Source organism: Arachis hypogaea, chromosome 14 (genome assembly GCF_003086295.3).
Source record: "Arachis hypogaea cultivar Tifrunner chromosome 14, arahy.Tifrunner.gnm2.J5K5, whole genome shotgun sequence".
In the NCBI taxonomy this organism is placed as follows: Eukaryota; Viridiplantae; Streptophyta; class Magnoliopsida; order Fabales; family Fabaceae; genus Arachis; species Arachis hypogaea.
Genome location: NC_092049.1, coordinates 60,012,572 through 60,027,997, shown reverse-complemented (window position 1 = coordinate 60,027,997; position 15,426 = coordinate 60,012,572). Strand labels below are relative to the sequence as shown.

The 15,426-nt window shown below is 35.8% G+C and overlaps 1 protein-coding gene across 1 annotated transcript in view; it reads left to right on the top strand.

The window, feature by feature from the left end:
- LOC112742624 (uncharacterized) overlaps positions 1-13,597 on the top strand; it is a 29,873-nt gene extending 16,276 nt beyond the window's left edge. The window contains exons 2-6 of the mRNA XM_025791861.1: positions 7,885-8,281; positions 10,431-11,734; positions 11,816-12,013; positions 12,133-12,725; positions 12,844-13,597. Of these exons, the coding sequence (XP_025647646.1) occupies positions 7,885-8,281; positions 10,431-11,734; positions 11,816-12,013; positions 12,133-12,725; positions 12,844-13,597 (3,246 nt within the window). The remainder of the gene's footprint in view (positions 1-7,884; positions 8,282-10,430; positions 11,735-11,815; positions 12,014-12,132; positions 12,726-12,843) is intronic.
- The last annotated feature ends 1,829 nt before the right edge of the window (positions 13,598-15,426 follow it).

Here is a 15,426-nt window from a genome sequence, read left to right as displayed (position 1 = left end):
GACGTAAGTTCAGCCTACAATGCCCTAATAGGTCGGACAACACTAAATCAACTCGGCGCAATAGTCTCAACTCCACACCTATGCATGAAATTCCCAACTACAGAAGGGATAGCCACAATAAAAGCAGATCAAAAGATGGCACACCGTTGTTATAACGAAAGTCTAAACCTCAGAGGCAGAGGACAAGAGTTCCATACAATTGAGCTTGGTGGAGTTCAGAGACGAGAAGAACTCCGTCCACAGCCCGAAGGAGAAATAGAGAAAGTTCAGATCGGAGATACCTCGGATAAAACAACTAATATTGGCACGATCCTGAAGGGAGACGCAAAAGAATTACTGGTACAGTTCTTACGAGATAATGTCGATCTCTTTGCATGGAAAGCTGCAGACATGCCATGCATAGACCCAAGCTAATGAGTCACAAGTTGGCGGTATATCCAGGATCTCGGCCGGTACAGCAGAAACGAAGAAAACTTGGGCCAGAACGATGCCAAGCTGTGGAAGAACAGGTACAAGCACTACTGGAGGCAGGATTCAGAAGAGAAGTCAAGTACCCACTATGGCTAGCTAACGTCGACTTGGTGAAAAATCAAATGGGAAATGGCGAATGTGCACCGACTACACCGATCTCACCAAAGCCTGCCCAAAAGATCCTTACCCACTCCCAAGTATCGATGCTTTGGTAGATGCTTCATCTGGATATAGATACTTCTCGTTTATGGATGCATATTCTGGATACAACCAAATCCCCATGTATCCACCAGATCAAGAAAAGACCTCGTTTTTAATGCTAAAAGCAAATTACTACTACATTGTGATGCTTTTCGGTCTCAAGAATGCGGGAGCTACGTATCAAAGGCTAATGAATAAAGTCTTTTTAGATCATATCGGAAAGATCAAGGAAGTCTACGTGGACGACATGTTAATAAAGACACAAAGCGAAGAGACATTACTGTCCGACCTGGCTCAAGTGTTCGACACTATAAGGAAGCATGACATGCGACTCATGTAACGACCCAATTTCTGGTACGTCATGATCATACTAGAAACTAAGCGCTACCAACTTGTCTACCTAATTATTATCTATTATTTATTATATGAGCCTGATTCGTTGTTAAAAGCGTAGTTATTTTACGAGGTACTTTTTTATAAAAAAAACATTTGGATTAAAAACAGAATCATTTATAATCAATCCACAAATAGTAACAGATAAAACATTTATAAATAACCATACATAAATATATCACAAGCAGTTGATATCATTCCGTGATCTAGCCTTTATTAGAGTATAGCCTTTTAGTTAGAACACCCCTAGATATAGCTAAATAATATCTATATACATATATATACATACAACATCCCAGGTCCTAACCAATTCAAGAAGTCCCTAAGCTGGCACCCAGGCTAGCCTAGACTCTATACTCACCTAGTCCCTCTAAACTACTAAAGCGAAGGAAAGTACGTTCTAGGTCTTCAAAACTCAAGTCAGGTGGAACGTCATCAAAAGGTGGAACATCATCTTCTACTCCTCTGCACGATCAGACATTGCCATATGACATCACTCCAGTACCTCATCAAGTAGCCACATAACAAGAGTCTCGTACATAGGATTTAGGTTAAAGTTCGCGTACAAACGGGGTGCAGACGCTGGCTGGTCTCACCGTATATACATATGAACAGAGAACGGGATTCACCCTAGACTCAGAAGACTACCTAGAGCAGAATCTTCTTTGCAGAACAGTCATCAGCAAACTACGGAAGGGTACTCATGCTTCCATCTGAAGAGGGAAGGGAGAGAGAAGGGGTAAGAACTGGGGAGTTCTTAGTAGGGTCGGGGTTATTAGTTACGTTCATTAATTTCGTGTTGTTTAGCAGATAAATAGCAGAATACCGAGAAGCAGTAGACAGATGAAATAGATAAATAGAGAAAATAGAGAAAACAAAAGCAAAACACAAACAAAAGAATACAAGAAAAAAAACAGAGACACAGAGAATAGAATGAAAACAAAGAAGGCATACATTCAAACAACAATCATAACAGAGGAAATGCGCAACCAAATATGATGCATGTCTAGCCCTAGTGCAGGTAATGAGCTCATTTGTCGGTTACATACCCGCTCCCGACGTTACCCAGCAACCTCTGTCTGGATAAGGCTTTCCTGTTGGCAATACCCACTGCAAGCAACCTTTGTCTTGCAGGGTGGCACTTATTAGCCGATATACGCCCAACACACTCACTGTAAGCAACCTCTGTCTTACAGGAGCAACAACACAGTCACTGTATGCAACCTCTGTCTTACAGGAGCAACAACACAGTCACTGTAAGCAACCTCTGTCTTATAGGAGCACACTAATCTTGATACCTCTGTAAGCAACCTCTGTCTTACAGCAAAGCATTATAGCAAGGCATCCCAGGAAAGCACTCTCAGTGGTTGTACCACCATCTATCTGACTGTCTCAGTGCAGCAGATGATCATACAAATAACTCTGTAGTTGCCTTAATGAACAAATGAACTTTCAACAGGCCTTCTGCTTGTTCTCTATTCTCTTTATCATATTACTCTTTTCTCCTTATATCTCTTTACTCTATTCTAGTTTCTCTTTTCTCTGTATCTCTTTACTTTGCTTTGGTTACTCTACTCTGATTTCTCTGCTTAACATATGTATTTAAAGCTTATGTAAATTTCGGTATGAATAGTTAGTCTGTCCCAAGTATAGGTTCATTAAGTCTATACTGAAACAGTTTAACTTTTCATATTATACCTAACCCTAGTCGCAACTCGAGAACAAACTATGTTGCCCTAGTTTGTTCACTAGTCTCTGTCTATTTTTCTGTAATTAAAACCTTACAGACTTTTCTTTGGTTCTTATATTTTCTTCAACTTTTTATCTTTCCTTTATCTTTGCCTCACTAATATGTTCTTACCACTCCCTAAGTGTTTTATGAAGGTAATTATGAGATTCTGTGCTTAAAGTTGTCTTTCTAAAACTTTTACAGAAAACTGCAATTTCTGTATTATTTTATTATTTTTATTAAAATATTATTTTTAATTAAATATTATTATTTAATATTTTATTATTATTTATTATTTTATCATTAAATTTTCAAAAATTACGTTGCTTTCACCTTTTAACCTTTAAAATTAACTTTTTACACTGGTAACTTTTAATATTTCTACTTTGACCACCCTAACTTTCAGAAATTACCAAATAACCCCTCAAACACCAAAATAATTACAACCTTGCCCTTTTTAAGATCTAAAAGGTGTTCTTCAATGTTCTTCACCACAATCAAAGTGTTCTTCATGTTCTTCATAAATTCTTCAGATTCTTTCTCTGTTTTCACCCATTTTTCAGTCTTTTCAGTAACCGATTTTTACCATAATTCATAATAAATTCCCAGCCACTAAAACCCCATATTTTCTACATGATTTTAACACAAATTAAACCCCAATTTAATGCCTAGGTTTCTTTTTTCTAGCAGCCCTCAAGAACAACATTCATTGCTTGAATATTATCAAATTTCATCAAAATTTCAACAAACTTTCACCAAGAATAACTCATATAAGCAATCAATTTCAAGCATAACCAAACCATATCATAATCACACATCTCAAACACAATCAATCAAGATTATATTCGTAACACTCTACCTGGTTTTGCTGCTCCTAATTCAGTTAGACTTTCAGGTGGTCCTTTAGCACTTTTTCCTCCTAAATCACATCAAAAACAACTTTAAATCCAAAAACTCTTAACTAACCAAATCTCCCTCAGCACGTTAGAAAGTGATTTCTAACCTTATACTTGCTGGAAAGTCACGTTTCTTGGCCCTCAAGTCAAGTTAAGCATGATTCCTAAGGAAGAACATCAAGAAAACACATATTTAAGCATGTTTCCTTGAAATTGAATTAAAAGGGAGATGGTGCAGCCAACTCACCTTGATTCCAGCCTTGATAAGTCATATGATCATGTAGATAAAGAAGAGAGGATCATTTTGGTCGGATTGGAATTTTGATTTGGGTTTTAGTTCAGCAGAAATCAAGCTTTGAAGATTTGGAACTAAGAACTTTTCTCTCTTTTTCTCTCTTGGAAATTTCGGCCACAAAATGAAAATGAACCAGCCTTGGGGGTTTTGGGGGTATAAGGTGAGTTGTGATTGGTTGGCTTGGAGGTGGATTAAAATAATATTAAAATATCTCATGTGTATAACTACTAAAACTAGATGTATCGGAACACTTGTAAAAACATCTCTAAAAATTATTTTCTGAGCTACTAGCATAAATGACACTAGTAACATATTTATTATGAGAATACAACATGTATAATGAGGCCTTAGCATTGCTAAAGTTCTGAGTGCCGGTGCTAAGCTGCACCAGTAAACTGTGAACTCGGTTAAACCGATTTCCTGTTTTTAACTAAAATAGACCAGGTAACCTTATAATATCATTCAAGAAGATTCTAATACTAATATAATGATAATATTATCCTATTATCTCTCTTCTCTCACAAATCGAGTCCAGTTCATCAAACTGAGACTATTTACGAAAAATAGAATCAAAACTCTTAACCGATACGGTTCAAAAACTGGGTTTTTCGTGACTACGTTATCGAGCGTGCCTCAGAAAAGGTTCTATCTTAAAGATGACATAATGACAATGAGGATTGAGATACTTGATGATATATCAGAGGTTCTCCCCTTACTGATCTTCCGGAGGATTCCGTGCCTTCAGAAAAGATCTCGCATACTCGAAAATCAGGGTTGTTACATTCTACCCTCCTAAAAGAAAATTTTGCCCTCAAAATTTCAGCCACGTGCAGAATCCATCTTCAAGTGATCTACTTTCTTCAAGCCATCCTGACGAAGAGGTAGGTCCGTTCCTTACAGCATCCAAATCTAACATAGTCATTGCCATGTATATCATAACAGCTATTAGGATAGCTGGTCTCACATCGATTCGTCGTTCGAAACTTGATTAAACCATGCTTATTCACAGTCATTGAGGTCTTATCCGCACCAAACAATTAACATTAAGGTGATCAGTCTTAATATCTCAAGTTAAGTACGAACATTCCCAAAATGAGCACTCATAGACATTCATGCCAAATGTATCTTAAAGATACCCTAACGGCATGAGACATACAAGCAGAGTATGCAATGAAGCATAGTCAGTCCACTCCCCAGGCTCTACTGGGAACAAACTGCTCTGATACCAAATTGTAACGACCCAATTTCTGGTACGTCATGATTATACTAGAAACTGAGCGCTACCAACTTGTCTACCTAATTATTATCTATTATTTATTATATGAGCCTGATTCGTTGTTAAAAGCGTAGTTATTTTACGAGGTACTTTTTTTTAAAAAAAAAATGTTTGGATTAAAAACAGAATCATTTATAATCAATCCACAAATAGTAACAGATAAAACATTTATAAATAACCATACATAAATATATCACAAGCAGTTGATATCATTCCATGATCCAGCCTTTATTCTAGTATAGCCTTTTAGTTAGAACACCCCTAGATATAGCTATATATATATATATATATACACATACAACATCCCAGGTCCTAACCTGTTCAAGAAGTCCCAAAGATGGCACCCAGGCTAGCCTAGACTCTATACTCACATAGTCCCTCTAAACTACTAAAGCGAGGGAAAGTACGTTCTAGGTCTTCAAAACTCAAGTCAGGTGGAACGTCATCAAAAGGTGGAACATCATCTTCTACTCCTCTGCACGATCAGACATTGCCATATGACATCACTCCAGTACCTCATCAAGTAGCCACATAACAAGAGTCTCGTACATTGGATTTAGGTTAAAGTTCGCGTACAAACGGGGTGCAGACGCTGGCTGGTCTCACCGTATATACATATGAACAGAGAACGGGATTCACCCTAGACTCAGAAGACTACCTAGAGCAGAATCTTCTTTGCAGAACAGTCATCAGCAAACTACGGAAGGGTACTCATGCTTCCATCTGAAGAGGGAAGGGAGAGAGAAGGGGTAAGAACTGGGGAGTTCTTAGTAGGGTCGGGGTTATTAGTTACGTTCATTAATTTCGTGTTGTTTAGCAGATAAATAGCAGAATACCGAGAAGCAGTAGATAGATGAAATAGATAAATAGAGAAAATAGAGAAAACAAAAACCAAAACACAAACAAAAGAATACAAGAAAAAAAACAGAGACACAGAGAATAGAATGAAAACAAAGAAGGCATACATTCAAACAACAATCATAACAGAGGAAATGCGCAACCAAATATGATGCATGTCTAGCCCTAGTGCAGGTAATGAGCTCATTTGTCGGTTACATACCCGCTCCCGACGTTACCCAGCAACCTCTGTCTGGATAAGGCTTTCCTGTTGGCAATACCCACTGCAAGCAACCTTTGTCTTGCAGGGTGGCACTTATTAGCCGATATACGCCCAACACACTCACTGTAAGCAACCTCTGTCTTACAGGAGCACACTAATCTTGATACCTCTGTAAGCAACCTCTGTCTTACAGCAAAGCATTATAGCAAGACATCCCAGGAAAGCACTCTTAGTGGTTGTACCACCATCTATCTGACTGCCTCAGTGCAGCAGATGATCATACAAATAACTCTGGAGTTGCCTTAATGAACAAATGAACTTTCAACAGGCCTTCTGCTTGTTCTCTATTCTCTTTATCATATTAATCTTTTCTCCTTATATCTCTTTACTCTATTCTAGTTTCTCTTTTCTCTGTATCTCTTTACTTTGCTTTGGTTACTCTACTCTGATTTCTCTGCTTAACATATGTATTTAAAGCTTATGTAAATTTCGGTATGAATAGTTAGTCTGTCCCAAGTATAGGTTCATTAAGTCTATACTGAAACAGTTTAACTTTTCATATTATACCTAACCCTAGTCGCAACTCAAGAACAAACTATGTTGCCCTAGTTCGTTCACTAGTCTCTGTCTATTTTTCTGTAATTAAAACCTTACAGACTTTTCTTTGCACTACAACAAATATGGCCTTTAGCAACGCCAAATTTTGCAACGCCTTAAAACCGTTCTCTTAGATAGGTTTAGACAACGGTTTTTTAAAGTGTTACTGGTGAATTTCATTTTTCATCAATTTCTAGCAACACAGTAAAACCGTTCTGTTTGACTATTTTAAAGAACGGTTTTATAACCGTTACCATGTGTTGGCTTTAAGCAACGATTTTTTATTGTTGTTTAAAGAATTGCACAAAAGAAACGCATTAAAACCGTTGCCGAAATGCTACACTTTAAAACCGTTCCATTAGATTGTCTTAGACAACGGTTTTTACAGTGTTGCTGTTGAAGTTCATTTTTTCATTATGCTATAGTAACAAAATAAAACCGTTCTCTTTGACTATTTTAAAGAACGGTTTTACAACCATTACAACAATTATTTATGAAACAACCATTTTCTAATATTATTTAAATAATTATACAAATTAAACAATACTAATAAAAATAATTTCAGATAATTATATAAATTGAAATTATTTTTTCTATAAATATTGAATTTATAAAATACTCAAAATCTATTGCTATAAATAAATAACAAATATTATTTTTAAAAAATAAAATTGAAATAAGTTTATTATAAATATTATATATTATTATAAATATATAAAAAATATTATATTTTGAACATATAAAGCTAAAATAAATTTATAATAAATATTATATATTTATAATAAAAATATATAATATTTATTATAAATATTATATATTTTTATTATAAATATATAATAAAAATTAATATAAAGAAATAAAATTAAAATAACAATTTTTCCCTAATTCATAAACAAATACAGCGAATTGAAGAAATTAAAGTAATAAGAAAGCATAAGCCCTCATCTTCTCTTCGAAGTAAACCAGCAAAGAGCGAAGAACGCTCTTCCTCCTTCCACCGACCGAACCCTAACCCAGCCATCAGAATCAGAGACGCATCGCACCACAGCTCTCCATGAAGGCGTAAATCGCACCATCATCGCAAGTCACCAGGAAGCCCCAAATCGCAACTCACCATCCACGCACCATCATCGTTGCTGCGCTGCGTTCTTCCCAAATCGTCGCTGCGCTGCGTTCTTCCCGAATCGTCGCTGCCTCCTTCTTCCCGGTGTCGCTGAGTCTCTCCTCTCCGCGGCGTTGGTGCTTCTCCCCTCTCCGAGGCTTCACTGCTTCTCCACGGCGTCCTTGATCTCCCCTGTTCTGCTTCTGCTTCGCTGCTTCTACCTTGCTGCTTCTGCTTCAGTGTTTTGTTTGGCTGCTACTGGTTTGCTGCTGTTGCTTCACTGCTGCTAGTTTGCTGCATTGGCTGTTTGTGGGTTGTCATCTGTGGTAAGTCTCCTTCTTTGATTTTCTGTTTCTTAGTTAGGGCTTGATTGGTTGTTGGGTATTTTTGTTAGCTGTGGAAAGTGGTGATATTTGTGAACATGAGCAAGATGAGGGTTGAATGTTGACTGAGCTTTGGTTCTGGTTTGAATTTGGTTTGAATTTGGACTGGGTACTTGTGGTTTGAATTTTATTATCTGCGAGTAGTGTGTTATGGACTGCTTGTATCTGCTTCGTTTATTTTAGCCTTGTATAATGTTATTATTTGAGTGAGTTGTGGACTGCTTTTCATATTGGTTGGTTTCATCTGGGATAACAGAGGAATTTCATGCTTATTCCAACTATTTGACTTAGAGATCAGCATAAATTCTGCTCTTCTTCCTACATGCCTCAATTAACCAGGATAAATATTTATTATTTTAAATATTTGATGGAAAATGTGATGCTTATAGATTCTCTCCATTCTTGATTCGCAGTTACAATGACCAAATTCCAATCGATGACCCCTTTGAACATATGTATGTAATACTGGTTTTAATGGCAATCTGGCTTGCTGCTTCTCCGATTTCTGCTCTTCTTTTGTTAAGCATATCAATGGATAAGTCAATTTTATAAGCATGTAGCATATTGCAAGCTAAGCTTTAGCAGAAAACCAAAAATAGCATCATTTCATTTGAGCTAATACATTTTTCTTTAATTTGTTGTTAACAAATAATGAAGTTCCAACCCATCAGGATTGACAGGTAGGTGACTGTTGGACGCTGACTCATCATAATGCACAAAAATCAAACCTTAAGCAAGGTTTTTATTAACAACAAAAACAACTGAAATTCTCATGAAATGTTAATTCCGATTATATCCAAAATAATAATTATTATGGGGGTTTGGAGGATGTCATTGTTAGACAGATAGACTTAAACACAGTCCCATATAGACTTAAACACAGTCCCACATATGTTGCTTTCATTCTTCAAAGTTCAAACGGCTACTTGTTTATAGCTAGCATTTTCTATTTGTTATTTTCTATTTCATTCTTCTAATCCTTCGCTCTTTGCTTTGCACCATTCTTTACAGTTAGCATTTTCTATTTGTTATTTTTTATTTCTTTCATCATTATTATTAATATTATTGTTTACTGTCTTATTTATTTGGGTGCCCCTTTTATCTACTTTTCTTAATAATTAATTATGGTGACTGATGCATGTCTTGTGAAGGGAACCCCCACACCAATATCAGCCTTTCATTTTCAACATGTGTCACTTGTGACTCATCACACATTAGGAACCACCCCTTCCTCTCTTTCTTTTCTAAAATCTTCTTATCAACCACAATTGAAATTACGATGTGTTAGTTTGTGAACTAAAATTTAAAGAGTAATTATAATATTATTCTGCTAATTGATAATTCTATTGTTTGATTTTTTAGTTATATATCACTTTTGAAAATAAGATTTCTAAAAACTGGTTTTAAAAGTGAATTTTTTGTTAAAAGATCTGGTTATGAATTACTTATATTTTTATTTTTTGTTGCTGTTTTAGTTTGTCTCTTTAAAACCAGAAAAAGAGAATCAAATAGCGGATCTCTCTGTAGCTGTGATTACCTTAGACATTGAGCTACACTACAGGTAAATCATTTAATATATTATCTTTTTAAATTTTTTTGAACATTTAATTGTTAAGAATATTTATTGATTAATTGTTTGCTTAAGCTTCTTTGCATAGTTTGTTAGATACAAATTGTTAGTCTCTTGATTGGTTGAGATGTTCTCTTTCAAACATGTGTGGTTGACTTCTAGAAATTTTTTAGAAGCAATAAGCTCTTGATTAGAAAAAATCACTTATAGTTAGTCTAAAACATATGCCCGTGTTCTTTTATTTTAGTTGACAAAGTAATGGACAAAGGGTAGACTAGTTTACCAAGACATACTGAGGGTTACCAACATGGTGTTAATTCATTTTTGGATTTTGCCTTTTCTAGAGGTAGACCACAACGACAATAAATTCTTTGTCCTTGTTTTATATGTAATAACTTTAGTTGGGGGTGAAGGGATGAAGTTTATGATCATTTAATAAGTAAGGGATTTCAAAAAGGTTACACTGTGTGGGTTCATCACGGCGAAAGGATAAGTCACATAGATAGTGAATCCGATGAGAGTGAAGTCCATGAAGGATTTGTCGACGACATTCATGGGCTGCTAAACGAGACGTTTTGGCATGTGCTTGAAGGAGATAAAGATGCTGATGGGCCAAACGAAGATGCAAAAAAGTTTTATAACTTGCTTGAAGAAGGAAAACATGAGTTATATCCTGGCTGTAAAAAATTTTCGACACTATCATTCGTTATCCGATTGTATTTGTTGAAGACTCTTAATGGTTGGAGCAACACATCCTTTACTGCTCTACTTGAATTACTGAAAGAAGCGATTCCTCATTTGAATATTCCTGATTCTTTCAATAAAATCAAGGCCATGGTAAAAGATTTAGGACTTGGTTATAATAAAATTCATGCTTGTCCCAACGATTGTGTTCTGTTCCGGGATACATATGAAGATGATGAATTTTGTCCAATTTGTGGAGCTTCCAGGTACATAGAAAATGTTGAGGTAGATATAGAAGTTGATAAGTTAAAGAAAAAACCTGTGCCTGCGAAGGTTTTGAGGCATTTTCCCTTGATTCCAAGGCTTAAGAAGCTGTTCCTGTGTTCCAAAACAGCTGAATCATTAAGGTGGCACGATGAACATCGTTCAAAGGATGGAAAGTTAAGACACCCAGCTGATGGCCAATCATGGAAAGACTTTGACAGGCTTCATCCCAATTTTGCTAAAGAATCTCGTAACATAAGATTAGGGATAGCTAGCGATGGATTTAATCCATTTAGAACCATGAGCATCTCCCATAGTACATGGCTGGTAGTTTTGGTCGCATACAATCTTCCTCCATGGTGTTGCATGAAACCAGAGTATGTCATGATGTCCTTGCTCATCCCTGGACCATGTTTGCCTGGAAAAAGCATTGATGTGTATCTTCAGCCATTAATTGAAGAGTTGAAGGTTTTATGGGAAGTTGGAGTGGAAACATATGATGCTTCAAAGAATCAAACTTTTCAACTACATGCAGCACTTTTATGGACCATAAGTGACTTTCCAGCTTATGCTATGTTATCCGGTTGGAGCACAAAGGGAAAGTTAGCATGTCCTTGCTGTAATTATGACACCTCATCTTGTTATTTAAAACATAGCCGGAAGATGTGCTACATGGATCACCGTAAATTTTTGGCTATGGATCATCCATATAGGATGGACAAAAGATCTTTCAATGGCGATGTTGAATTGAGGTCTTCACCAGCTTTATTAGATGGGGAACAAATTTTTGAAGATTTAAAAGATTTTGAAAATGTATTTGGAAAGAAGCAAAAAAATAAAATTGATGGTCCATGGAAGAAAAGGTCTATTTTCTTTGAGTTGCCATATTGGAAGCAAAATACATTGCGCCATTGTCTTGATGTTATGCACATCGAGAAAAACGTATGTGATAACATAATTGGAACTTTATTAGACATTCCAGGAAAGTCCAAAGATCATGCAAATGCTCGTTACGATCTCAAAGATATGGGCATAAGAAAAAAACTTCAACCAAAGGAGATAGATGGTGGCAAGAAAGCAAAAATTGCTAAGGCTTGTTTTAACCTTACTAATCAAGAAAAAACCATTTTTTGTAATATTTTGAAGTCAGTAAAATTGCCATCTGGTAGTGCCTCAAATATTTCTCGGTGTGTTCATGTTGCTGAAAAAAGTTATCAGGCTACAAAAGTCATGATGCTCATTTTATGTTGCATTATTTGTTGCAAGTAGCTATAAAATGCACAATGCAGAATCAAGTAGCTGGCCCTTTAATTTATTTAGGTTCATTCTTTCGTTCCTTGTGCCAAAAAGTTGTTGAAAATGATACAATAGAGCATTTGGAAGTAGATATTAGAGAGATTCTATGCCAATTGGAAAGAATATTTCCTCCTAGTTTCTTTGATATAATGGTCCATTTGCCTATTCATCTGGTAAACGAGTTGAGGTTGGGTGGCCCAGTTCAATTTAGGTGGATGTACCCCATTGAGAGATATCTGTGTAGGTTAAAGTCCTACGTTCGCAATAAGAGCCGCCCCGAAGGTTCAATTGCTGAAGGATATTTAGCCGAGGAATGCTTGACATTTTGCTCAAGGTATTTAAGTCTTGATGTAGATACAAGGCTGAGGAGGACACAAAATTATGATAATTGCAGTGAAGCTGACGTATGCCATGATAGCTACTTTGCATGCTTGGGGCGACAAATTGGTGGAAAGAGGAAAGGGCAACCTTTTTCTCTAGATACCAACTCAAAAATACAAGCTCATCGGTACATCTTATTCAATTGTGATAAAGTTAAAGACTACATTAGGTATTTTTCTTATATATTTTCCAATTACGAATTCTCTATTAGCAAATTTAACTTACTCGCTTTTTACTTACTTTAGAGAGTATGAGGAACATGTCAACAATCAAACTAAAGGTAGAAAATGGAAGAAGGCAGAAACTCTAAGCCATGATTTTAGTGAATGGTTCAAAGAGCGTGCTTCTCATGAAGATGTTCCGAAACAACTTAAAGATTTGTCTAGAGGCCCAAACACAGTTGCAAAACGATTTTCTAGTTATGTAATCAATGGCTACAAATTTCAAACTAGAGAACATGATGCAAGCCACACAACTCAAAACAGTGGTGTGACTTTGGTGTGCGAAACACCAAGCTTTGCTAGTGCCAAGGACAACAACCCAATGACAAAAGCTGTAACATATTTTGGTGCAATAAATGACATAATTGAGTTAGACTATTATGCATGTTTCAAATTTATTCTTTTCAATTGTGATTGGTTTGAAGTTGAGGAAGAGAATTTTGGTCTAACTTCAGTTCACTTTAATAAAAGATGTTCTCGGGATGATCCTTTTGTATTAGCTTCACAAGTCCACCAATGCTTTTATATTCAAGACCCTTTTAACGAAGACAAGCATTATGTCATGGACACAATGCCAAGGGATTTATTCAATATGTATGATGGGTATGATGTTGAAGCCGAAGAGTCTAATCAGAAGGACCCCTTTGATCAAGCGAATAATTTGTTTGTCCCAAAGGATAATTGTGAAGTTCAATGGACTAGAGAAGACATGCCAAATACAATCATTGAGAAACCTTCACTTGATCAAGCTGAATATGATGATGAATCTGATCTTTAAAGAGATTTCTCTTCTCAACATAGAATAATTTTTTTGAGTTTTATTTTTGGTGTAATTATTTATGAACAGGTGCATTTCTTATAGATTCTTGGTTCTTTTAATATGTCATCTGATTTTTTTCTGTTATGTTAATAGATTTTATTTCTTTTTTCAAAAAATGTTCAAAAAATTCATTGAAAATGAGATAGATTCAAAGTCAAGTGCTGAATTACGTGCAAAGTTCTTCAAAAATATGGAAGTTAAGCGAGAAAAGATGTCTTTCGGTCAGCAGCAACATCAACCACCACCACCACTTAAGAGGATAAAAACCCTTAGTGATAGGGAAAGGGAGCATCTGTTAAGAAAAAATGGTGTCCAAGCAAATGATAAGTAGAATTTTGTAGAAAAGCCAAAAGTTGCAAAAGAAAAAGGGCAGAATTTGAAGAAAAGTAAAGTACAGAAGGAAGCAAGTATGACTCACTCACAAGGATCAACATGTAGACAAGAAAAGGAACTTCCTTCTAAATCTACTGCTATGGCTCACAAGAATACTACAGAAGTAGATTCTAGAATGAGTCAAGATTTGAAGAGAAAAGAGACCACAATTGAATATGATATTGAAGATTGTGGCAGCTTGCAAGAAAGGCCAACTAAGAAGGGAAAAACACGTCAATTTGCTTCAATGCTGATTGAATCATTTCTTAAACTTAATAATGAACCTGATGGTGAAGAGCAATTAGATGAGAATAAAGGAGATATTATAGAGGAGCAGGACAAGGATTATATTAATCCAACTGAGGCTGAGAACTTAGACAATACTTTGAAAGGTAAACTTTTAGTTATGCATGCTTAGTGGATTATAGGGGGTTAGGAACTAGGAAGTTATATCTGATTTATAGTGGATTTAGGTTGAACTTTTTGGTTGCTGCTGATGCCTGGAATGTTCTCTTCTCAAATTGTATAGTGCGTGCTGTTTTATCCTTGTTAATGGCTTATTATGCTAATTTTTATATCGCTGCTGATTGCCATTTCTGCTTGCTGCCATTTAATTCATATAAATTGATCTTGATTAGTGCTGATTTGATTTTAGTGAGTTCATATGGGTTGATTTTGCTGTTTATTTAAATTCAGAAACGTCCTATTTACTGCCAGAGTGCTGTCGAAATTTCTCAATTTTTTCCCTATTTATAGTTTCTTAGTTTAATTAGTTTGTTCAGTTTTTGTTAAATTAGTCGATTTAGCTATGCATGCTTAGTGGATTATAGGTGGTTAGGAACTAGGAAGTTATATCTGATTTGTAGTGGATTTAGGTTGAACTTTTTGGTTGCTGCTGATGCCTGGAATGTTCTCTTCTCAAATTGTATAGTGCGTGCTGTTTTATCCTTGTTAATGGCTTATTATGCTAATTTTTATATCGCTGCTGATTGCCATTTCTGCTTGCTGCCATTTAATTCATATAAATTGATCTTGATTAGTGCTGATTTGATTTTAGTGAGTTCATATGGGTTGATTTTGCTGTTAGTTTAAATTCAGAAACGTCCTATTTACTGCCAGAGTGCTGTCGAAATTTCTCAATTTTTTTCCCTGTTTATAGTTTCTTAGTTTAATTAGTTTGTTCAGTTTTTGTTAAATTAGTTGATTTAGCTATGCATGCTTAGTGGATTATAGGTGGTTAGGAACTAGAAAGTCATATCTGATTTGTAGTGGATTTAGGTTGAACTTTTTGGTTGCTGCTGATGCCTGGAATGTTCTCTTCTCAAATTGTATAGTGCGTTCTGTTTTATCCTTGTTAATGGCTTATTATGCTAATTTTTATATTGCTGCTGATTGCCATTTTCGCTTGCTACTAT